The following is a 23,568-nucleotide window of genomic DNA, read 5'->3' as shown; positions in this document are numbered from 1 at the left end:
ACCACTGAAGTCTGTTCTCAGACCTACACTTTACTTTGGAAACAGGGTCTCACTAAGTAGCTGTCTTAGTCAGGGTTTCTATTGCTGCGACAAAACACCATGACCAAAAGCAGGTTGGGGACTGGAGAGATGACTCAGTGGTTAGGAGCACCGGCTGCTCTTCCAGAGGTCCTGAGTTCAATTCCCAGCAACACATGGTGGCTCACAACCATCTGTAATGAGATCTGGCGCCCTCTTCTGCATACGTGATAATAACAAATAAATAAATCTTTAAAAAAAAGCAGGTTGGGAAGGAAAGGGTTTATTTGGCTTACACTTCAGCACCGTAGTTCATCATTAAAGGAAGCCAGGGCAGGAACTCACACAGGACAGGAGCCTGGAGACAGGAGTTGCTACAGAGGCCCCCAGGAGTGCTGCTTACAGTCCTGCTCTGCTCCTCCTGGCTTGCTCAGCCTGCTTTTTTATAGACTGTAGGACCACCAGCCTATACTTCTTTACACAGAGAAGGCACCACCCACAATGGCCAGAGCTCTCCCACATCAATCACTAATTAAGAAAATGTCCTACAGGCTTGCCTACAGCACAATCTTATGGAAGCATTTTCTTTCCTTCTTTCTTTTTTTTTTTTTTTTTAAAGATTTATGTATTCATTATGTATACAGTGTTCTGCCTGCATGTATGTCTACAGGCCAGAAGAGGGCACCAGATCTCATTATAGATGGTTGTGAGCCACCATGTGGGTGCTGGGAATTGAACTCAGGACCTCTGGAGGAACAGGCACAGCTCTTAACCTCTGAGCCATCTCTCCAGCCCCTGGAAGCGTTTTCTTAATTGAGGCCCCCTCCTCTCAGATGAGTTCAGCTTGTGTCAAGTTGAAAAACTATGCAGCGGGTTGGGGATTTAGCTCAGTGGTAGAGCGCTTGCCTAGCAAGGCCCTGGGTTCGATCCTCAGCTAAAAATAATAATAAAATAAAAAATAAATTAAAAAGAAAAACTATGCAGCACAGTTGCCCGGGCAGGTCTTAAACTTTTGACCCTCCTGCCTCACCCACCCAGAGTAGCTGAGTCCAAGCTTGCCACATCAGGCCTGCCAAAATTATGCTATTTCAATACTATGAAGTCATTGTGGCAAGGACTTACATTTATTGATATAGAATAACTTTCACAAATTATGCATATGATATGGTCCTGTTTTTATAAAATCTAAAATGTGTATGCACCTAAAACATATGCATTCATATGTAGCATCACAGAAAACGGTTCCTAAGACATCAGAATGTGGTTGTGGACATATATTGTGCAGTTGTGTAGTCTGTGAACAGCCCTGGATTTGATCTCCAGGAGCACATAAACTGGGCGTGATGATACACCCTAAAGTGGAGGCCGGAAGATCAAAAGATAAAGGTCACCACCAGAAGGTTAGGCAGGCGTGGTGGCATAGCCATCTAGCCTAGTACGTGGGAGATAGAGGAAGATCCAGGGTTACATGCCAACCTGGACTACATAGTGAGATTTTTTTTTCTTTTTTTTCTTTTTTTTTTTGAGATGAGACTCGAACCCAGGGCCTTGTGCTTGCTAGGCAAGCACTCTACCACTGAGCTAAATCCCCAACCTGAGATTTTTTTTTTTAAGATTTATTTTTATTTATTTATTATGTATATAGCATGTATGACTGCAGGCCAGAAGAGGGCACCAGATCTCATTACAGATGGTTGGGAGCCACCATGTGGGTGCTGGGGATTGAACTCAGGACCTCTGGAAGAGCAGCCAGTGCTCTTAACCTGAGCCATATCTCCAGCCCCCATAGTGAGATTTTTGTCTCAAATTAACAAATGAGCAGTGATTGTTTCAAACCAGAATTTTGTGTTTTAAGAGGCGTTCCCTTTATTTCTGTTAGTGATTTTTAAATTTAATTTTACTATTATTTATTTTCTAGATAGTCCTGCTAGGTAGTCTAGGCTGGCCCCGAACTCATGATCCCCTTACTGCTTCCTCCACGTGCTACCAGTCCAGACCTGTACCACAATGCCTGGCTTTTCATTGTTGTAGTCTTCAGCTTCTCCTAACTGAGTGTTACTTGACATTTTTATTTTACTTTGTAAAGAATTTACTTATTTATACCAGGTGTTGGTGGTGCATGCCTTTAATCCCAGCACTTGGGAGACAGAAGCAGTCAGATCTCAGGACAGCCAGGACTGTTACACAGGGAAAGCCTGTCTCAAAACAACAATAACAACAACACAACAACAACAACAACAACGAAGTATTGGGTCCAGGGTCTGGAGGGATGATGCAGTGGTTATGAGCACTGGCTGCTCTTCCAGAGGTCCTGAGTTCAGTCCCCAGCAACCACAGGGTGGCTCACAGCCATCTGTAATGAGATCTGGCGCCCTCTTATGGCCTGCAGGCATACATGCAGGCAGAACACTGTATACATAATAAATAAATAAATCTTTATTATAAAAATATGAAGAAGACATACTCAATGGCAAAATACTTGAGAGACTCTGGGTTCGAGCCACAGGCCAACTGTTAGGCATTAGGGATAAATTATTCTTTTATTTTTAGCTTTTTTTTTCAAGATTGATTTATTTTTATGTTATGTGCATTGGTATTTGCCTGCATATATGTCTGTGTGAGAGTGCAGATGCCCTGGAACTGGAGTTACAGACAGTTGTGAGCTTCCATGTGGGTGCTGGGAACTGAACCTGAGTGGAAGAGCAGTCAGTGCTCTTAACCGCTGAGCCATCTCTCCAGCCCCACTTGAGACAGACCGTCTTCTCTGTATACCTGGGGGGAAGAAAGTGTCCACGGAGGCACGCTTAACAAGAAAACGTGTGGATTCCCATGAGTGACCAGGTCTGACCAGCCCTTCCCCATCTACCCGGCAAAGGTCTTCTCTCCCGCCCCCACTATGATCAAGATGCCACCAGTCTATATAGACAGAAACTAACTTTCTTACCTGTTTTCTAGGGTCATATTTTCTGTTTGCCCAAAAGGTCATTTGTATCCTAACCACTGCACATATCCGCAGGGATACATGCAGACAGAATACTATATACATAATAAATAAATAAATCTTTTTTTAAAAAAAAGGTTATAATTTAAAGGTCCAGGGTTATTTTAAACAGTAAAATATTTTCTCTGTAGAAAATAGTGTGATAACACTTCCCAATAAGCCCTTTTAAGCCAAGTGATAGCTAAATTATACATATAAATATTGATTAGATTCTGGGATGTAGAATAAACCTAACTTCATCTGTTCGGAGAGCTATGTTTTACTTGCGTTGTGTAAGTGAGATTCCTATTTACCTTCCCTTCACTGTTTGATTTACAGCAGACATTTTTCTATAGGCTAATCCATAATCTAAAAAGATTTTAGCCTCCCCTCCTGAAAATACGGCCAGCATATCCTTCCATCAGCTTGATACGGTACAAATTCTTATCCTTTTTATTTTTTACAGTGTTCCTTTTGGGATTTTCAGCTTTTCTTTCCTTCTTCTTCTTTTTAATACTTATTTGTTCTTATTTTAAGTATATTGATATTTTGCGTGTGTGAGGGTGTCAGGTCCTAGAGTTACAGACAGTTGTGAGCTGCCATGTGGGTGCTGGGGATTGAACCTGGGTCCTCTGGGAGAGCAGTCAGTGCTCTTAACCACTGAGCCATCTCTCCAGCCCCAAATTCTTATTCTAATAGTGCAGTGTTTCACTGAAGCTTGCCCAGTGAAACCAAAACTTATTATAAGCCACAGTCATCCAAGGGTCCCCCTGCTATGTAGCCTAGCTGGTTTTGTGGGTTGCAGTCTGGTTGTCCTTTGCTTTATATCTAGTATCCACTTGTGAGTGAGTACATACCATGTTTGTCCTTCTGGGTTTGGGTTACCTCACTCAGGATGATATTTTCTAGTTCCATCCATTTGCCTGCAAATTTCATGCTGTCATTGTTTTTCTCTGCTGAGTAGTACTCCATTGTGTAGATGTACCACATTTTCTTAATCCATTCTTCAGTTGACGGGCATCTAGGTTGTTTCCAGGTTCTGGCTGGAAATAATGCTGCTATGAACATAGTTGAGCATGTATCTTTGTGGTATGATTGAGCATTCCTTGGGTATGTGCCCAAGAGTGGTATGGCTGGGTCTTGAGGTAGTTCGATTCCCAATTTTCTGAGAAACCACCATACTGATTTCCAGAGTGGTTGTACAAGTTTGCATTCCCACCAACAGTGGAGGAGTGTTCCCATTGCTCCGCATCCTCTCCAACACTGACTGTTGTTAGTGTTTTTGATCGTAGCCATTCTGACAGGTGTAAGGTGGTATCTCAGAGTCGTTTTGATTTGCATTTCTCTGATGATTAAGGATGTTGAGCATTTCTTTAAATGTCTTTCAGCCATTTGAGATTCTTCTTTTGAGAAGAATATGTTTAGCTCTGTATAGCTCTATAGCCCATTTTTTAATTGGACTAAAAATCAATATTTTGATGTCTAGTTTCTTGAGTTCTTTATATACTGTGGAGATCAGTCCTCTGTCAGATGTGGGGTTGGTGAAGATCTTTTCCCATTCTGTAGGCTGACTTTTTGACTTATTGACCGTGTCTTTTGCCCTGAAAAAGCTTCTCAGTTTTAAGAGGTCCCATTTATTAATTGTTGTACTCAGTGTCTGTGCTGCTGGTGTTATATTTAGGAAATGATCTCCTGTGCCAGTGTGTTCAAGAGTACTTCCTACTTTCTCTTCTATTAAGTTTAGTGTAACAGGATTTATGCTGAGGTCTTTGATCCACTTGGACTTGAGTTTTGTGCACGGTGACAGATATGGATCTATTTGTAATATTTTACATATTGACATCCAGTTATTATTGATATTTGTTAAAGATGCTTTCTTTTTTCCACTGTATAGTTTTGGCTTCTTTGTCAAAGATCAGGTGTTCATATGTGTGTGGATTAATGTCAGGGTCTTCAATTCGATTCCATTGGTCCGTATGTCGGTTTTTATGCCAGTACCGGGCTGTTTTTATTACTATAGCTCTATAGTAGAACTTGAGGTCAGGGATGGTGATTCCTCCAGAGGCATTATTTTACAGGATTCTTTTAGCTATCCTGGGTTTTTTGTTTAAAAAACAAATCTTTCAGCTAATTAGTCCATTTATTCCTCTGTACAATTGTTGCATCTGGCATACAGTCTAACTTATCTGATAAACGCACATTTTAAGAAATGTATTCATGGCCAGGTGGTAGTGGTACACAGCAATTGGGAGGCAAAGGCAGGGGGATCTCTAGGTTTGAGGCCACCCTGGTATATAGGGTGAGTTCCAGGACAGCCAGAGCTACACAGAGAAATCCTGTCTCCAAAAACCAAAAAGAAAAAAGAAAAACAGCATCACGGTGTCTGTGTATGAAGGCATGTTGCATGTTTGTGCAGGTGTCAGTGGAGGCAGAGGAAGGGCTCATATTCCCTGAAGCTGGAGTTAGAGGTGGTTGTGAGCAGCCCAGCAGAGGTGCTGAGAGGTGAATTCTGCTCCTCTGGAAGAGCAGCGAGTGCTTTTAATGCCTGAGCCCTCTCAACAGCCCCGGATTTAACATGCATTTTCAAAATGCCATAATTAGCCGGGCGTGGGGATGCGTGCCTTTAATCACAGCACTTGGATCTTGGTGAATTCCAGGCCAGCCTGATCTACATAGTGAGGTCCAGGCCAGGGCTATGTGGTAAGACATCGTCTTAAAAAAAGAAAACAAACAAACAAACAAAAACTATTAAATATCTTGTTTACATACAAATGAAATAAATTTTATTCCAACCAAGTTTTAAAAATATTTTATAACATTGTTAATGATTTTTAAAGAATATTATAATGAAAATATTTTTCCTTTTTCAAAATTAAATAACAAAGGAGGGGGAACTAATTATTCTTTGCTGAGATCTGAAGTTCCCCACTATTCTGGGGCCAGCTCCAAGTACTACTTTTTTTTTCTTTTTATTATTGGGGGGATATGCATGTTTGGGGGGGTATGATGTGCACCTTTGTGTGTGTCTGTGTGTGTCCCAAGTTTACCACAGGTTTACAAGGTCTTCCTCGAATGCTCCCAGCCACCAAACCTGTCCATATTTACACAGGTTCCAGAGATCCTGTACGAGGTCCTAACTTTGGTTCCCGAACTGAGGGGCAGGTGGAGCAGAGGGAGAGAGAAATCAGGAGCGAAAAGTCAGTCTTTGTAATGTGCTTCCTTTCAGCATTCAATAAAAGAAGTAGACAGATGAATAAATGAAATAATAAGCCGAGCAGTGGTGGAGCACACCTTTAATCCCAGCATGTGGGAGGCAAAGACAGGCAGATCTCTTGAGTTCAAGGCCAGACTGGTCTAGAGTGAGTTCCAGAACAGCCAGGCCTGAACAGAAAAACCCTGTCTGGAAAAATAAATAAATACATTCATACATACATACATACATACACACATAAATACATAAATAAATAAAAGGCTGGAGAGATGTTCAGTGATTAAGAGTACTGGCTGTTCCTGCAGAGGACCAGGGTTCAATTCCTAGCATCTACAAGTGGATCACAACCATCTCTAACTCCAGTTCCAGAAAATCCAAAACCCTCTTCTGACCTCCACAGACACTCTATCCACATGGTGCTCTTACACACCTACAGGGAAAATACTCATAAACATAAAAATAAATTAATTAATCTTTAAAAATTAAAAAAACAAGTTTCAATCAGGCACAGATTGCATACTGTTGGTATTTGGGGACTTAAGCAGGAGGATTGAGAATTGAAGGTTCAGGGGCTGGAGAGATGGCTCAGAGGTTAAGAGCACTGACTGCTCTTCCAGAGGTCCTGAGTTCAATCCCCAGCACCCACATGGTGGCTCACAACCATCTGTAATGAGATCTGGCGCCCTCTTCTGGTCCGCAGTCATACATGCTGTATACATAATAAATAAATCTTTAAAAAAAAAAAAAAGAAAGAAAGAAAGGAAGAATTGAAGGTTAGCCTCAGCTACACAGAAAGTTTGTGTCTAGCTTAGGTTACATGAGGAGAAGGGTTGGATTTCTCCTTGTCAAAAAGAAGAACTTTGTTGGGGTGTTGGTGCACAAGCTTGAATTAGATGGAAGGCAGAGAATTAGGAGGAAGGAGAAAAGACAGGCAGAATGAGGCAGCCACCAGGACAGGGGGAGACGTCACCCTCCAGGGCCCCTGACCGCCTTTTCCATAGGACAATTTGCTGCATATATCAGGGAGGGTCCTCCTTTGACAGCCTATTTGGTGTCACTCTCAGAGAGGGTGGCATAGGCTCTGCCTACCTTCAAGTGGCCGCTGTTATGTTATCATGGGTGATCCGGTCCGGTTAAGTCACAATGTTACATTGCCATCCACAGAAAGACTGGTGTAGGTAAAGTCTGAATGCTCATCATTCCTGCAGCACCATGGCTCCCTCACACTTCCGTCCCATGCTATGTGGACACTCACACTGTCTACTCTAGACACTGGACAAAATCTGTGTCCCTTCGAGATTCCCGAGTGTTTTAGAGCAAAGATCATGTCTTACTTGTTCATCTCTAAGTCATGACTGGTACCCACTACCTAGAAGTACCTAAAATACGTTTGTGAGGGAATTGCTGCTAAGCTCAGAGAATATGGTGGCCATTGGTGGTTTTAATCTCTACAAAGAACAGCCAGCTCAGCACGTTTGCTCCTGTAGTGGGACGGGGCAGGTGCTCTCAGGGGAAGCCCTGCAGACTGCCCCCACCATCTTAGGAACCTGCTACAAATGTAGACCTCTGGTGACCCCCAAAGCGGCTCAGTGGGAAAGGGTGTTCAATCCCCAAACACACGTTAGAAGGAAAGAACAAATTCCCACAAGGTGTCCTCTGACCTCCACATGTGTGCCCACACACGTGCACAAAAATAAGTAAATGTAAAAATAAATGAAGTAGGAGTTGGGGATTTAGCTCAGTGGTAGAGCGCTTGCCTAGCAAACACAAGGCCCTGGGTACGATTCTCAGCTCCGGGGGGGGGGGGGGGGGGGGTGTGGGTGCGGGGGTATTTTCTTAAAATAAATAAATAAAGTAAATCTCTAGACATATACCATGGCATGAGTGTGCACATGCACATCCACACCCAATAAATAGATAGATAGATAGATAGATAGATAGATAGATAGATAGATAAATGTAAAAAGAAATGCCAACCTCTGGACTTACAGAACTGAGATAGTAGGCCAGGTGTGGTGGCACACACCTTTAATCCCAGCACTTGGGAGTCAGAGGCAGGTGGATCTCTGTGAGTTCAAGGCTGGCCTGGTCTACACAGTGAGTTTCAGAACAGCCAGGGCTATGTAGAGATACCCTGTCTCAAACAAACAAACAAGCCATGAGGATGCAGGCTGTTTAAATGTGTGTTAACAAGGTGCACTCCAGGTGACGCCAGTGCTCACCAATGTTGTGAGCCAGTGGTGTAGAGGAGTGAGCATGGAGGCCTGGACTCTTCTGCTCACTTAGCCTAGCAGCTTTCTCATCAACCACAGCCGAATCCCTAAATCCCTCACCATGCATTCTCCACTGAGCATAACAAGGAGTTTGGATGGATGCCCAGGGCCCTGCTGGTCTAAAGGTCTGTGAAACGGCAGAGGCGGAACAGACGAGATAGATCCATTCATTTAATCCACAAGCATTCATAAACCTAGCAGTGTTCTGTGCATGTAATCAATTCATAACAGGAAATTACTTTTTAATTAAAAAAAAAAACTGCACAGGAGATGGCTCAGCAGTTAAGAGCACTGGCTGCTCTTCCAGAGGACCTGGGTTCAATTCCCAGCAACCACATGACAGCTCACAACTGTCAGTAACTCCTGTTCCAGGGGATCCTACACCCTCACACAGACATACATGCAGATAAAACACCAATGTACATAAAATACAAATAAATTATACACACACGGGCTGGAGGGATGGCTCAGAGGTTAAGAGCACTGGCTGTTCTTCCAGAGGTCCTGAGTTCAATTCTCAGCAACCACATGGTGGCTCACAACCCTCTGTAATGAGATCTGGCGCCCTCTTATGGCCTGCAGACATACATGCAGGCAGAAAATTGTATACATAATAAATAAGTAAATATTAAAAAAAGAAGAAAAGAAAAAAATTATATACACACACATTTCTGACGACAAAAATACCGAAAGCTGTAATTTGTAAACACTTTTGTGCTTGCTGAAGGGGCTTCAGGACTCAGGAGTCAGAAGGCAAGCATGTAATACTAAATGTGATTACCTATCAAATTAGAATGTTTGGATCTCCATTACATCATCTCAGTAACAACGTTGTTAGCGTTTCTTTTTGTTTTTTGTTATTAGCTTTTCTAGAAAATCTAATTTCATCTAATCTGTCTCCTCAATTGTTGTTTTAACCTGACTCCCATCCCTTACTGAAGCTTGTTCCTACCACGCAAACTCAGGGCACTGAGAGGGTTTGCCACGGGAGCATTCTAAAGCAGTGAGTTTAAATAAGTTAAGAACTTTTAAGAAAAGACAAACAAAAAGTCACCACGCTGGAACAGTTTTGATCTGACATTCACGTTTCACTGCCTTGCAAGGACAGGAGATGGCGCCATACAGCAGTGGAATGTCTCGGGTTTGGTGGGCTTTGGGCCAGGTGCAGGGTGAGCAGAGGGCTTGGGAGCGAGAAGGGAAAAACCCAAACAAAGACTCGGGAGTTGGAGAAGAAGCTACCTAGAGGAGGTCGAATAACTCAGTCACCTTCCTCCTCTCTCCTCTTTTCCTTTTCCTGTTCACATTTTATTCCTTTGCACCTACTCCAAATCAACACAGCTAGACAGCAATGTGTTCTCAGAAACGCCCAAGATCCAAACAAAAAGTCAAGTCGGAGGAGGGCAATTCTTTCTCCCTCTCCTAGAAACCAGCCTTTGTTCGTTTGGGGGAATCGGAACTCCCGGACAGGCTGCTTGGTCCGGGAGCCGAAGTGTTGACTAGGAGCTAAGATTTCTTTTATGAAGCAAAGTTCAATCGTGTAGGCAAAGTCCCCAAACGTCCAGCACCGACTGCTGTCCAGAAGGAATCCCACATTTTAAAGTTTAAAAATTCATAGGTAAGCCAGGAGGTGGCGCCAGGCGAGACGCACTTCCTGCCTGGGAAGCTGAACCTCGGTCGCAGATGCTCCAGGGGAGCTCGGGCCTGACCCGGTCATGCTCCCCCAACCCCTTCCTTCCTACCTTGTGAAATATGTATCGGCTTCTCCCTCCCCCACCCCACCTCCTATTAACTTCCCCGATTCCAAAGACGCCTTAACTTACATTTTACATCTTTTATTCTTCCTAGATGGGATGGATGGAGCTTTGGAACGACTTCAAGACGGAAACTTTTCTATAGGGGACGAAGAATTCGCAAAGCGATGAAAGCATTAAAAAAAAAAAAAAAAAAAAAAAAAAAAGATCACATTAAAAAAACAAAACAAGACAAATCAGGCTTGCTCTGAAGCTCAGTCACGGGACAGAAAAGCGCTCGGAGCTCCTGTCCCCGCAGGAGTGATGACCCAGCACATGCATTTATTCTGTTCATTTGGCTTTTATCCTGCGCCCTCGTTTGGCTTCGGCTCCCTTTGTTTGGGCTATTTATTGCTACTTGTTAGGAACAAGGAGGGCAGAAAGACCTCGCTTAGGTGCATGCCCCAGGCGAGTGAGTGAAGGGTCGGTCGGAGACAGAGATTTCACCATCCGGCTTGAAATTATCCTTGGTTTTCACACTCACTAATGAGGGACTTAGGATGTGCATTCCGATCGGGATTTCTAGTCCCGTGGGGGAGCGCTCGACAGCTCACATTCCTGAGCCGCCACGCAGCCTCCCTGCTCCACCGGCTAGCTCCACGGCGGCAGGTGTCACTCGGTCCCCGCGGACCTGCGGCGACCCTGTGTCGGGTGGGCGGGAAGCCCCTGGACCCCTCACCCCGCTGGTCACATGGCCCCTCTCTCTGGCCCCTCCCCTCTTTCTCTGGAGTCCGCCTTTTTCTCCTGGTGACAGTAATTGTTTCCACAGTCACCCATCGCCCCTCCTGCCCAGGCCTCTCAGCTAGGGGTCAGTGTCCTCTTCAGTGACAAAAGGCGCCCTAGATCTGGGCTCCCCGGGGAGGGAGGTGGCTGGGTCTGGTAGTTAGAATGCTGTCTCTCCCTGGTGCCGTGACCCCTCCCCCGCTGTGCACACAAATGGGCTTTATACGGCCAACAAAACCGCACCCCCACCCCAGGCTACACGGGCACGTGGACCTAAGGAAGTGGGGGTAATGGCAGGCACCAGAGAAAGTCGGCACAGATGACAAATTCCCCTCGCACCACTTCGTGGTCTCCACAATCCAGATTTGAAAGCCTGACTTCCCACTCCCCACCAGCGCCCTGAGCCCCCAACTTCTGTTCTCCTATCTCCCAAGTCTGAATCCTTTCTAGTCCCAACCAGCTCAACTTCTCTTGGGTTTGGAAACGGGTTCCCCGCCAGCCGTCCCACACCACCCAGGGATGTGCTCCTTAGGCAGGCGAGAACACATTGTCCTTGGAGAGGATAGGTGCAAAACCCCCCTTCCCTGCCCGAGAGTTCCAGGGGACACCCATCTCGGCTGCAGGGCAAACGGCAAAGGAAGAGCTCGCTCCTGCTGGGCTCCTGAACCCAGGCCAGGGCGCCGGGCTCAGCGGGGCCATCCTGCATACCTAATCCGCTATTTAAGGAGCTAGCTGCTCTCCTGCAGCCCAGGCACCACCCCCCTCCTCACGTACACCGGTTCAGAGCCACCTTAAAAGCCCGAGGCAACTGTGAAGTTGCTGGCCAGTAAGTGGTGTAGCGACTCCGGAGGGACAGAGAGAGAGAGAGAGAGAGAGAGAGAGAGAGAGAGAGAGAGAGAGAGAGAGAGAGAGAGAAAAGAGGGAAGAGAGAGATTGATTAATTTATCCTGGGATCCAGAAGTTCGTTCTAACCTGAGGAAAATCAAATCCCTGGAAGCTTGCAGAGACCAGAAGAAAACAGACACCAGAAACTCCTCTCTCTCTCTCTTCCTCCCCACCTCTCTCTCCTAGCTCCCAAATTCCTGGCCCCCTCGTGCACCGTTGTGGAGATAATATGTTGTTCTTCACTCTCCTGTTGAAGGTGACTTGGATCCTGGCCGCAGATGGGGGTAGGTACAACTGTGTCTGTGCTAATGTCCACGCCATGTGTACTTAAGTGGGGGAGGAGAGGTGTAAAGGGAAGCCTAGGGGCTGGGGAAAAAGGCACGGGGTGGGGGTGGGGGTAAGGTGGAGAGCCCTCTCTTCTTTTCCTTTCCCTCTCTAGCCCAGCTACAACCGCTATTGCTGTGGCAGGGGAGATCTAGCAGGGGCCAGTGTGTGAACGCTCACATGTGTAGGAAACTTGGCCAGCTTCAGCTCTCTGCAAAGCTCTTTCCCTACTGCCCTGGTCCCAGGCAGCAGTCCTTTGTTTATGTACTCTGCTGGTTAGGGAGAGCAAGGATGCAAAGACACACGTACTCCAAGGCTGCCTGCTGAGACCCTATTCCCAGCTGGTCAGATGATAATCCCACTACCTACCTAGGTGTGCAGAAAAAGTAACCAACTGGTCCATGTCCCTGAAAGTAACACCATGGTAGACGGAGTTACTAGCCATTTGTCACCAGCCCTTTATTTACAGTGTACTTTCAGGAGGGGGAAAGAGAGGGAAAGACTCTTGGGAAACCGTGTTCCTGGAGTCCAGGAATGCTTCAGGCATTCCCACAGCTTTTTTGTTGTTTGTTGTTTGTTTGTTTGTTTTTGAGACAAGCTCTCATGGAGCCAGAGGGTAGCTCACTGTGCAGCTGAGGGTAGACTTGCTTCTGCCTCCGGTCTGCACCTCTATGCCTGGCTTCTACACTGTTTTTTACGCTTCCCATGTCGCATTCAGGATCCAGCACACAGTAGGTGAAGGGTTTGTTGGAAGAACTAATTGGGAGGAGTATCTAGAAAGCAAGAGGAGGCAGGAAGCAAACGGGACTAAGGGAACCAGTGAAAACAGAGTCAATGTTCTCTTTTGGGAAGAAATGGGGAAAGAGGAGAATCAGATCTTAGAACGAGTGCAGAGCAGCATTTAACAGGAAGGGCAGGGCACCTCCCCAAGCCAGGGAACTCTAGCTGTTGTGGTATCCCACAGAGGTAGTGAAGGAGTGGATGCCTCCAACCCCATTTGCCCATTTGGGCTTTGTGTGTAGGGGGGGGGGGGCTTTTGTTTGGTTGGCTGTTTTGTTTCTTGAGACAGGCTTTCTCTGTGTAGCCCTGGCTGTCCTGGATCTCACTCTGTAGACCAGGCTGGCCTCGAACTCATAGAGATCCGCCTGCCTCTGCCTCCTGAATGCTGGGATTAAAGGCGTGCGCCACCATCTCCTCCCACTTGAGCTATATTGCAGAGGACAGACCAGATGTTTAGGATGAGACCCAAAACATCTTACAAGTCTGAGCAGTTAAAGGAATAATAGAGATGCTGGGCATTGTACCACATACTTGTGATTCCAGCACTCAGGAGGCCGAGGCAGGTTGTCACAAGTGTGAGGTCAGCCTGGACCACATGGTGAATACCGGGCCAGTATGGACCACATAGTCAAACCTTGCCTCAAACAACAAAATAAGTGAAGGACTAATAAAGACGAAAAGGAACTTGGGATTTTTGTCCCTCAGTTTCTAAGTTTAAATAGTACAAGCAATCTACAATTAGATTTCCTTTTCTCCTCACAGCAGGTTAGCCATGGTGGGGTAGTTAGATCCACAGACCCCCCAGCTTTCTAGCCAGAGGCAGAGCTGCATGAGCCTGCATGTGACCGGCTGGCAGCTCTCCTCTCTACACACAATGCTTTACTTTCATTCCGTCCTCGCCAGCCTGCCTGCCTGTGCCCACCCACCACCCTCAACCTAGAATAGACCCTCCCCTGACTCCTGCCTCGCTAGAGATGTCTGAGAGTGCAGGAGCCAAGGATCAGGATGGTAGGCAACTTCCCTACAGAGCTAGGGAGACCAGAAAGGAAGAACTAACCCCAGTCCTGGGCCTCCACTCGTGCAGTGGCGCATCCCGGCAAAGGGCTAACAGACCCTCCGGTGGCCAGTAGTGCCGCCACACACTGACCGTGTTTCCGTCCACTTTTGTTCTCTGTCCTTCCGAGCCCTCTGCCCACACCCTTACCCTACCCCACCCGGATCTTCTAAGTGTTACACTGACTTGGCTCCAGCTGGAGAAAAGTAAGGGTTGGGCCGCCTGCACATTTGGATCCAGGTTAATTTTAGTCTCTCGGCGTTATCTCCTGCCGTTGCCCCTCCCTCTTTACTCATTAACCCCGGGCACAGGCTGGCTAGTTATTTTAAATAGGACCCCCGACCTTTCCACCGAGGTGTCTAGTTTCAGGACTTCACTTGGGAAGTGCTGGAGTGGAGGGGGAGAGAACAGAAAAGGAGGGGCGCTGGAGGGAGAGCAGAGCGGAGGCCGGGCACTGCTCCCTCCCGGGCGGGCGCCGCGCTGGCCACAGCCCACATGGCTCTCTTACAGGTCACCACTGGACATATGAAGGTGAGAACAGAACTCCAGATGGACCCCCTCACCCGACAGGAAGACTTGTCCTGGGGAGGAGGAAGAGCTTTCCTTGAGCCTCACGCACCAGCCCCGGTCTTCTGCACGCCACCACACAGACACATGCCCTGGGCTTTGCACATGTGGCTGCTAGACCCTGCTCTAACCATTAAACCCCACGTCTGCTGATTCAGCAGAAAAGCCAATGAGTCCGCCGTCGATCTGTGTGGGGATGAAGCAGCCTGGGGGGGGGGGGGCACACTGCGCTCAGCGGCCATTCCTCTGGCTTTCTCCCCAACAGTCCTACCCCCCACCTGTCTGAAACTGGACAGAGCGTGAGGTCAGGAGCGAGAGGCTCTAGGGACAGTGGAACTCAGTCTCTTTGAATGTCTGACTAATGACCTATCTGCAGTCAAAGCAAGGTCCGGTGAGAGAGCAAGGAGTGATAGGATATCTGAACCCCAAGACTACTTGACAGGGAGCGGTTGTCAGGGCCAGTTGTCGTCCCCCCCCCCCGAATTCTCCCTCCCCGGGTGTTCAGGCTTTCTATTTCCTCCTCCCTCCCTCAAGCTTCACTGTCCTCAAACTCCAGGTGAGTGAAAGCTACCGGTCTCCCATTATCAGGGTAGCTGGAGAAGTGCCCCTGCTTTCCGGGGAGGCGAGGGGCGCGCCCACCTCACCCAGCCCTACCCACCTGGGTGGCCAGAGTCGATCCACTCTCACTATGTGTGTTCTAAAGGGCGCTGGGGCTGTGGGCTGGCCAAATGCCCATGGTGACTTACTCCTCCACCAGGCCCACACGGGCAGGACCACTGGCCAACCTCTTACCCTGAGTGCGGAGGTGATGCCCAGTCCCCCATCGACATCCAGACAGACAGTGTGATATTTGACCCAGATCTACCTGCTGTACAGCCCCATGGATATGACCAACCTGGTATTGAACCTTTGGATCTGTACAATAATGGCCACACAGGTAAAAGGCCTTACCCCAAGTGACTGCAGGTTCTAGCTCAGATCTTAAAGAGCCAGGGGAAATAAGACTTCTAACTTGGGGTTGGGGATTTAGCTCAGTGGTAGAGCGAGGCCCTGGGTTCGATCCTCAGCTCCACCAGAAAAAAAAAAAAAAAGACTCCTAACTTGTAAAATCTTAGAATACTCTATTAATTAACATGAACAAATGAGGTTTAGAGCCAGGCGATGGGTGGTCCACACCTTTAATTCCAACGAAGGCACAGGGAGACGGATCTCTGTGAGTCTGAGGCCAGCCTGGTCTACAGAGCGTGTTCCAGGACAGCCAGGGATACACAGAGAAACCCTGTCTTCAAAGAGATTCATTCAGGCTCTTGCAGGCAAGGTGGGACTGAATGTCTATGATCAAGTTCAGTGTGTAGGAGAGTGTGTGGCACTGATGTGGTCATCGGCAGAGAGGCCACCCTGTCAGAAAAGCCAGAGCCTTTAGAGGAGCCAGGCAATTCTGGGAGGAGAAGAGAAGAGCCAAGTGTCCCAAGTGGTGGCAGGTGGGGTGGGAACTGTCCACATCCCCCACCAATCCTACCTTGTTTTCCCCACAGTACAGCTCTCCCTGCCCCCTACCCTGCACCTGGGGGGACTGCCCCGGAAATACACAGCAGCCCAGCTCCACCTGCACTGGGGTCAGAAAGGATCCCAAGAGGGTTCGGAGCACCAGATCAACAGTGAAGCCACAGCCGCGGAGGTACTGACTAGGACCCGGAAGATAGGGGGCGCCGTTCCGTTTGTCTTGGAGAAAGGATGTGTCTGAGCCCTTGAAAAATCAGATTGAAGGGAGAAGGCAGAGCTCTGGGGGCAGAGCCTTGCGTTGGGGGATTGAGGTGGTGACCTAAGCCAAAGCCCTGGGAAGAATGAGGCACACGGTAACCGGGTCCCCTTCTTCCTCCCCACAGCTCCACGTGATCCATTATGACTCGGAGTCCTATGGCAGCCTGAGTGAGGCAGCTCAGAAGCCTCAGGGCCTGGCCGTCCTAGGCATCTTAATTGAGGTCAGTGGCCCCTAACCTCTCTCAGGTCTCTCCACCGTTTATGTACACTCCTCAGGCCTGTTCTTTGCCAGCCTCTCTGTACTATTTACCCCATGCACCCTTACTCCAGACACACGCTTCTACCATACACTCCCTTCACAGGTGGGTGAGACCGAGAATCCAGCCTATGAGCACATTCTGAGTCATCTGCATGAAATAAGACACAAAGGTGAGCCCTAAAAACCTGCAGCAAGAATTCAACAGCACAGAAACTTTCAGAACCTGACCGAAGAGGCTTTGGGAGCAGGCAGTGAGCTGGCAGTGCATTCTGCCCAGAGGAACCCGGTCCAGGAAGGTTGACGATTGCTCTGTTCTCCCTAGATGAGATAACCTCAGTGCCCCCCTTCAGTGTGAGAGAGCTGTTCCCCCAACAGCTGGAGCAGTTCTTCCGTTACAATGGCTCGCTCACAACTCCCCCCTGCTACCAGAGTGTCCTCTGGACAGTCTTCAACAGAAGGGCCCAGATTTCAGTGGGACAGGTGAGTGTGGGGAGGCGAAGAGTGACTTTAACTGACCCTTGCCCAGCCCCGAGTGACTTCTACACTCCTGCTCCTCAGTTAGAAAAGCTCCAGGAGACGTTGTTCTCTACAAAAGAGGAACCACCTGAGCCCCTCATACAGAACTACAGGGTACCCCAGCCTCTCAACCAGCGGACCATCTTTGCTTCCTTCACCCAAGGTGACTTGCAGGGCTCAGAAAAGGTGGGAAACTGAGGAACTCAAGGCATGAAACAGTCAAGCCCTGGGCAGAAAACGGCCAAGGGCGGGTTCCTGTACTTTAGACTGGGGACCCCTCCTGGCCACAGATGTCCAGGTCATTTTCCAGATGTGTAAACAGAGCTCCCAAATGGGAAGATGTTCTGAAACTCCCCTAACTCAAGTTTCCTTCCTCTACAGTGGGACCATTGTATACCACAGGTAGGCAGTCCTGTGTGGAAATAGGAGGGGGTTTGGTTCCCAGCACATCTGGAAAGGCTTAGTGCCTGGTACACCGGGCTAACATCTTTATCTCCCCCAGGGGAGATGCTGGGTCTAGGCGTGGGAATCTTGGCGGGATGTCTCTGTCTTCTGCTGGCTGTTTATTTCATCGCTCAAAAAATTAGGTGAGGTCCTACTTTCTATACCTGCAGTACTTTACTTCTATTCACGAGTATTCTCAGAGGCTGGGCAGCAAGGGTGCACACCTTTAATCCTAGCATTTGGAAGACAGAGGCAAATGGATCTCTGAGTTCAAGGCCAGCCTGGTCTACAGAGTGAGTTCCAGGACAGCCAGGGCTACACAGAAGAAACCCTGTCTCAAAAAAAACAAGCCAACAAAAAACAAGAACAAACAAAAAAAATGCATTCTCAGCCAGGCATGGTAGTGCACACCTTTAATCCCAACACTTGGGAGGCAGAAGCAGAAGGATCTCTGAGTTCAAGGCCAGCCTGGTCTACAGAGTTCCAAGACAGCCAGGGCTACATAGAAAGACACCCCATCTCAAAAAAAAAAAAAAAAAAATTTCTCTGGCTCTATGGCTCAGTTGGTGGAGTGCTTCCTAGCATGCACAAAGCCTTGGGTTTGATCCCTAGCACCACATTAAACCTGGCATGCTGGCACACACTTGTAATCCCAATACTCAGAAAGGGAGGGAAGGAGAAAATTTAGCGTCCTAATCAGATACTTATTTCCTCTTCTAATCTTCACTTGGGACACTAGTCACTCCCACGAACAACTGTTTATCCTTCCAGGAAGAAGAGGCTAGGAAACAGGAAGAGTGTGGTCTTCACCTCAGCACGGGCTGCCACAGAGGCATAAGCTCTGTCTCACGATGCCATGGACGCCTTCCCCTTACACCTGTCAGAGAGCCTCTCTAAGGGGCTGCCGGGACCGCACTACCAGAAGTAGGCAGGCACAGGCCCTTCTACACACCACCTCCCCAGTCACACACCAGAGAAGCAAGGACGCAGTTCTTCAAGGAAGAGAGGAGCCTTTGGCCTTTCAACGACAAATGTCAGGGGCTCCCTGTTTTAATGTCTAGCTATGAAGAAGCTGAGGATAGGCCCTGACATCCCTCACCTTACATTTTCACGGCCCCTGCCCTAGATACACATCGTGATTTTTTTTTTCCTCTAGGAAAAAGAGCTGCTGTTGGGATGTTAGTTTTTTTGGTTTTTTTTTTTTTTTTTTTTGCTTAATAATGTTTGAAAACTCAAGTTTCTGACCTTAAATCTGGTCTGTCTTTTGTGCCTTTCAAGTGTGGGAGAGTTCCTCTGTCCTCTGAGTGGTAGAGACAGACACAGAGAAGAAGACTGGGGGATTAACTCCTTGTATCCTATTCCTGGACAGGGGGGACTCTACTTGTGGAAAAATTAACTCAGTTTCTACACGTTAAACCACCAACCGATGCTTCTGATACTACACCAAAGCTGCCATGGTGAACACTGGTTGCCAGGCCAGGGAGGAGGATGGACCAGAGCCACCAGGGGCTAGAAATCTCAATCCATTATCCCCTCTCTTGAAAGCCAAGTTCCCCCACAATTATAAAGTCCTTTTTATTAGTCAAAATCACAATCACCTTGAGTAAAAGGATGGGCTCTCCCACCCTCAGCAGAAAAATGACACACTGGTAGAAAACCTCCCCAGCCCTCCCACGCCCCGATTAAAAACTAGAAAAAATGTCTGCCCTCTTGGCCTGCAATGCCATGGTAGTCTGACTCCTCCAGGGGCACTGCCATGGAATGGACCAACCCCCAGAGCACCCTCCACTTCACCTTGGGGAGAGGAGGGGTGCTGATGGTCAGGGACGTTACAACATGGGTTCCAGCGGTACCAGTTCCCAAACATGCACTTCCTTCCTTTTCCCCAGGGCCTGGGACCAGGGGGATGGGACAGAAATGAGCCATGATCAGCAGTTTCAGGAGCAAAAGTACAGCCCCACAGGAGGTTAGGAAGCTCCCAGTGTACCTCCTCCCCCCACACTTAAAAAAAAAAAGGCATTTCTGGGGTCATTATCATACCAAAAATGGTTCCTTTCAGACCTGAGAAAAAGACCAAGATGTCCAGTCTGGGCAGGAGATACTGGAAAACTGAACTCATCTACCCTTGAGCCTCCAGTAACTTCATCACCAGGGCCATGGCTAACCTAGGTCCCTTTTCTTGGCAACCTGCACTGTCCAGAACTGGAGATGGAGAAATACAGGAGGTCGGGAGGGCACCCCAGGCCCAGGGGTCCCCCCCATGCTCCCTCAGTCCTCGGGTGGGATGCGCAGGGCAGAATACACCATCACCCGACTGTCCTCCTGCCGTCGGCCTGCAGAGGGGAAGCGGGGTGAGTCATGGGCAGGGTGAGAGCAGAGCACTGACACATGGGGAGACCTGGACAAGGGGCTCCCCAGGTGGTGGGGAGAAATACAGATTCAAACCCACCAGTCCCTGACGGGCTGCACCCAAGCTGTTCCTGATAAAGCTTAGAGACTACAGGTCACAAATGGACAACGCCAAACCCGGAAGGAAGGTGGCGGGACACATCAGCGAGGAGGAGACGGAGGACGTGGGCAATAGACCCGGGCTAGGGCTGGGTTCAGTCATGGGCAGTGGACAGGCAGATGGGATCTGTCGGGCGATCAGTCCAGGTAGTCAGTCCTTACACGAGAGGCTGCGCTGGATACTTCGGAGGGAGCCTCCAGCTGTGATGAACGCCCAGAGCCCCATGGACACAGTGACTGCATAGATCGGCAGCAGGCTGGCCTCATACCAAGGGTTCAGGAATGTCTGAGAATGAGGACAAAAAAGAGGTGAGCTTCTCTCCCATGGAACCCCAACATTCACTCCGTGCCTCTGACTGAATCTCCCCTAGACATCCTATTCAGACTCCTGTTTCCCTTCAAAGCACCAACACCTTGTAGCAAAGGGAACTTTGGATTGCAGATTCCCTCAAAGGTTTCAGCTCCTCCTCTTCACCTCAGGCCTTCTGCACTGGTCTGACTAAGCAGTCAGGCTCCTCCCCAGAGAAGGTGGCCTAACTGGTGCTGAGGTGACAGAACCCAGAGACTCAGCTTTCTGCCTCCACCCGAGGTAAGTTAATGATAGGAAGTGAGAACACATACCCCATCCCACTCACCATGAAATGGGTTCTCCCTGACTCAGGCCCCTATCTCCAACTCACCAGTCCTGATGTCAGTAGGTGACTCCCAACTACCAGGCCCAAAGCCCAGTACCGTCTCCTCTCACAGGCATCAAAGAACACAACTCCCCAAAAGGTATGGAGCAGGATAATGGCTGCTGTCAGAAAGGCTGCAGGGAGGGAGATGGGGAGGAGATGCGTCCCTGACCTTCTCCCAGCCTCCTGAGATGTTGAGCCAGAGGAGTCTCCCAGGGAAGGTCAATAAGTCAGATCAGGGCCAGGGATGGACGGGGCATAAAGTCCAGATTAGAAGTGAGCCTTACCTGAAGTCAGGAAGTAATAGGGTGAGTCTCCATGGATCCCAACCACACCTGGCCCAAGTGCATCGGCCAAAATATTGATAACAGAGAAGACACCACTGATGATACCGAAGGACAGACCAGAAACTGGAGGGGGGGGGAGGCACTTGTCAACATCCAAGATCACCACAGCATCCTTACCAGTACCTCCTTCCCCATGCCCAGTGGAAATTCTGCCGTACCTACACTCCCTCCAGACCGCCTCTCCTTGGATGTCAAGTATGAAGAAAAACACTTAGCACATGTGGATGTTTAGATTACCCTGAAGGGGGGGGGGGCAACTCCCTCCTCTGGTCCCCTCTCCCTTGGCTCACCATAGGCCATCTGGCGGATAGAGATGGGTGATCGTCCATCCTCACTCAGCGATGCTAAGCCCTCATCTGCCTTCCTGGGATAAAAGAGAGGAAATATAAGGGATGGTAGGAATGTTCCCTTCCCTCTGATACCCTCCCTTTAATGCCCCTTATTCCAACCACCATCCAAGGGCTGGCCCCCTTCCCACTAGGCACACCACTGCCCCCTCTCCCTTCCAGACCCCCCTGTCCTTACTTAAGGAGCTTGTAGTAGGCAAAGCGGAACACTTCCTGTAGGAGGACAGAAACAGCTGCACCAAAAATCAGGAGGCCATACTGGAGCCGGGCGTCTGACCGGTCTGTCACATGGACCAAGATGAACCAGACCACAGAGGCCAAGAGCAGGGAGACCAGCCAGAAAAAGGCTCTGAGGAAACACAAGGCAATGAGAGAGGCACGGATAGGGACAGCCAGGAAAGCCAAGGAGGGAACCAGCCAAGGCTGCAGCGTGAAAAGTGGAAGTTAGACTTCCGGATGGTCAGGGAGACAGGGACCAAATAGGATAAGTGTCTCCACCAACAGACTCCTCTGTAGGAATCTGCAAGCAGCAGAAGGGGAGGAAATCTGGTTAGAGTCTTCGGTGCGACGGCAGTCAGTGTGCGGGCACCGACGGACGGGCAAGCGATCATTCGTGGGTCCTCGCCTGGCCGAGGTCAGCACAGCCCCTCACTAGCCTCGGCCTTGGGCCTTCTCTGACATTGCCGGGAGGATTACAGGAGGCATCTGTGAAATCCCTGGAAGGCGGAAGCCGACTGCGGAAAATCGCCTAAACCACGATTTGATCCTGTCCAACCTTTTCCCACTTCTGTCCCCCAACTCGGGCTCCCATGCTCGCCCCAGTTAGTTCCTCCAGCCCTTTCTGCATCGTCTTCTCTACGCCTGGCCCCGTCTCCACCACTCGCTACTCACCCCGCGACCAGGATGATCACCCGAAGCGGGTCTCCAGCCACAGTGATCAGGAAAAGGGCGAAGGCTGGGCCGAACGCCACGAAGGTGCATCCGAAAAACACAGCAGCCCCCATGACTGGGCAGCTGGGGGCGGGAGGGAGCCCCGGCCAAGGGAGGCGAGTGGGAGCAGCGCGCCGGGGGGGAGTCCGCGTGGGGCGGCGACGCAACCCCACGAGGGGCGCGGTGCAATGTCACCCCCGGACCCCGGGGAAGGGGAAGGGGGGGCACCGAAACCCCGCACGAAGGTCCGCCCGACCTCCTCTACGGAAGCCGAAGAGGGAACAACCCCCGGTCGCTGCCCCATGGCCACCTCCCATCTAATCCCCACCCCCGGAAGGCCAATGAATACTTGATGAGGCGGAACTGCAGAGGCGGGGTCGTGGCAGCACGGCCTTCTGGGAGTTGTAGTCTCCCAATTCTCCGAACCCTCCCCTTGGTGCTGGGAGTGGCTCCAGAACAGTGGATCGGGACTGGGCCCAATCAGGGCAAGGATTCCTGGGTTCTCTTGTGCCTTGGCGACAGTTTCTTTTCATTGCTCTGTAGAGAAGGGTGATAGCAACCCTACCGATTTCTAGACGAGCTTTGGCGGGGAAAGATCCTGTTTGCATCTAGAGATAGATTTAAAAAAAAAAAAAAAAAAAGCCCAGGATAGGGATTGTACAAAGATAGGGACGGGCATTGTTCTTAACTTGAATTAGAGGAAATGGCCCAGAGGAGCACCCTAAGGGATTAAAGTTGGCCTTAAAAATTGGAGCTCTTTGGCAGCCTCGTATAGGAATTATGTGGTCCGGTCTGTCTCGGTTGAAGACTTCGCCTGTATTCTGTAATGACAGAATCAGAGAAGCAAGAGGAGAAATGTTAGGAAAAGGTTTAGAAAGAATCCAGGAGTCAAAACGCAACTGGAGCAAGGAGACGAGGGGAAATGACACCCACCCCCACCCCGAGCTGCTTAGTTCCTTTGATGTCACACTTCCTCTATTTATATTCTGAAAAATAAACTTAAGTGGTGTCTGTTCCTCAAGCTGGGGAGGGGGATATCACGTTAGAACGATTTCATCATTTGTATGAGGACAGACTGGTCCTTAGGAGGATGCCTCAGCAAAGGAATCCTACGATGGGATCATATCTGGAAAATTGTTTTTGAGAGTGTAATCAAAGCAACAACAAACTACAGAAA

At 48.9% G+C, this 23,568-nt stretch overlaps 3 protein-coding genes across 4 annotated transcripts in view; 1 reads left to right on the top strand and 2 right to left on the bottom strand.

The window, feature by feature from the left end:
* Anp32e (acidic nuclear phosphoprotein 32 family member E) overlaps positions 1-10,403 on the bottom strand; it is a 35,217-nt gene extending 24,814 nt beyond the window's left edge. Inside the window, exon 1 of the mRNA XM_036191118.1 lies at positions 10,303-10,403. The gene's annotated coding sequence lies outside the window, so the exon portion shown is untranslated. The remainder of the gene's footprint in view (positions 1-10,302) is intronic.
* A 944-nt stretch (positions 10,404-11,347) lies between these two features.
* Ca14 (carbonic anhydrase 14) lies at positions 11,348-18,770 on the top strand. Of its 2 annotated transcripts, XM_036189843.1 has the most exons (12): positions 11,348-11,821; positions 12,067-12,164; positions 14,549-14,569; positions 15,363-15,542; positions 16,141-16,283; positions 16,492-16,587; positions 16,729-16,795; positions 16,948-17,105; positions 17,184-17,304; positions 17,523-17,543; positions 17,644-17,728; positions 18,357-18,770. In XM_036189843.1, exons 2-12 carry the CDS (start codon positions 12,110-12,112, stop codon positions 18,421-18,423), a joined length of 1,014 nt encoding a protein of 337 aa, XP_036045736.1. In that variant the 5' UTR covers positions 11,348-11,821; positions 12,067-12,109; the 3' UTR covers positions 18,424-18,770. The 2 variants fall into 2 exon arrangements, with proteins under 2 accessions (XP_036045736.1, XP_036045737.1); XM_036189844.1 differs by lacking the exon at positions 11,348-11,821 and having other exon boundaries at positions 11,878-12,164; positions 15,363-15,503.
* Positions 18,771-18,777: 7 nt separating this feature from the next.
* Positions 18,778-22,720, bottom strand: Aph1a (aph-1 homolog A, gamma-secretase subunit). The gene is made up of 7 exons (XM_036189845.1): positions 22,353-22,720; positions 21,640-21,810; positions 21,405-21,478; positions 21,055-21,177; positions 20,774-20,901; positions 20,256-20,379; positions 18,778-19,918 (listed from the first exon to the last, which is right to left on the bottom strand). Exons 1-7 carry the CDS (start codon positions 22,463-22,465, stop codon positions 19,854-19,856), a joined length of 798 nt encoding a protein of 265 aa, XP_036045738.1. The 5' UTR covers positions 22,466-22,720; the 3' UTR covers positions 18,778-19,853.
* Between the last annotated feature and the right edge of the window lie 848 nt (positions 22,721-23,568).

This window comes from Onychomys torridus, chromosome 6 (genome assembly GCF_903995425.1).
Source record: "Onychomys torridus chromosome 6, mOncTor1.1, whole genome shotgun sequence".
In the NCBI taxonomy this organism is placed as follows: domain Eukaryota; kingdom Metazoa; phylum Chordata; class Mammalia; order Rodentia; family Cricetidae; genus Onychomys; species Onychomys torridus.
Note: the sequence above shows the minus strand (reverse complement) of the source record. Positions and strands in the feature narration are given on the sequence as shown.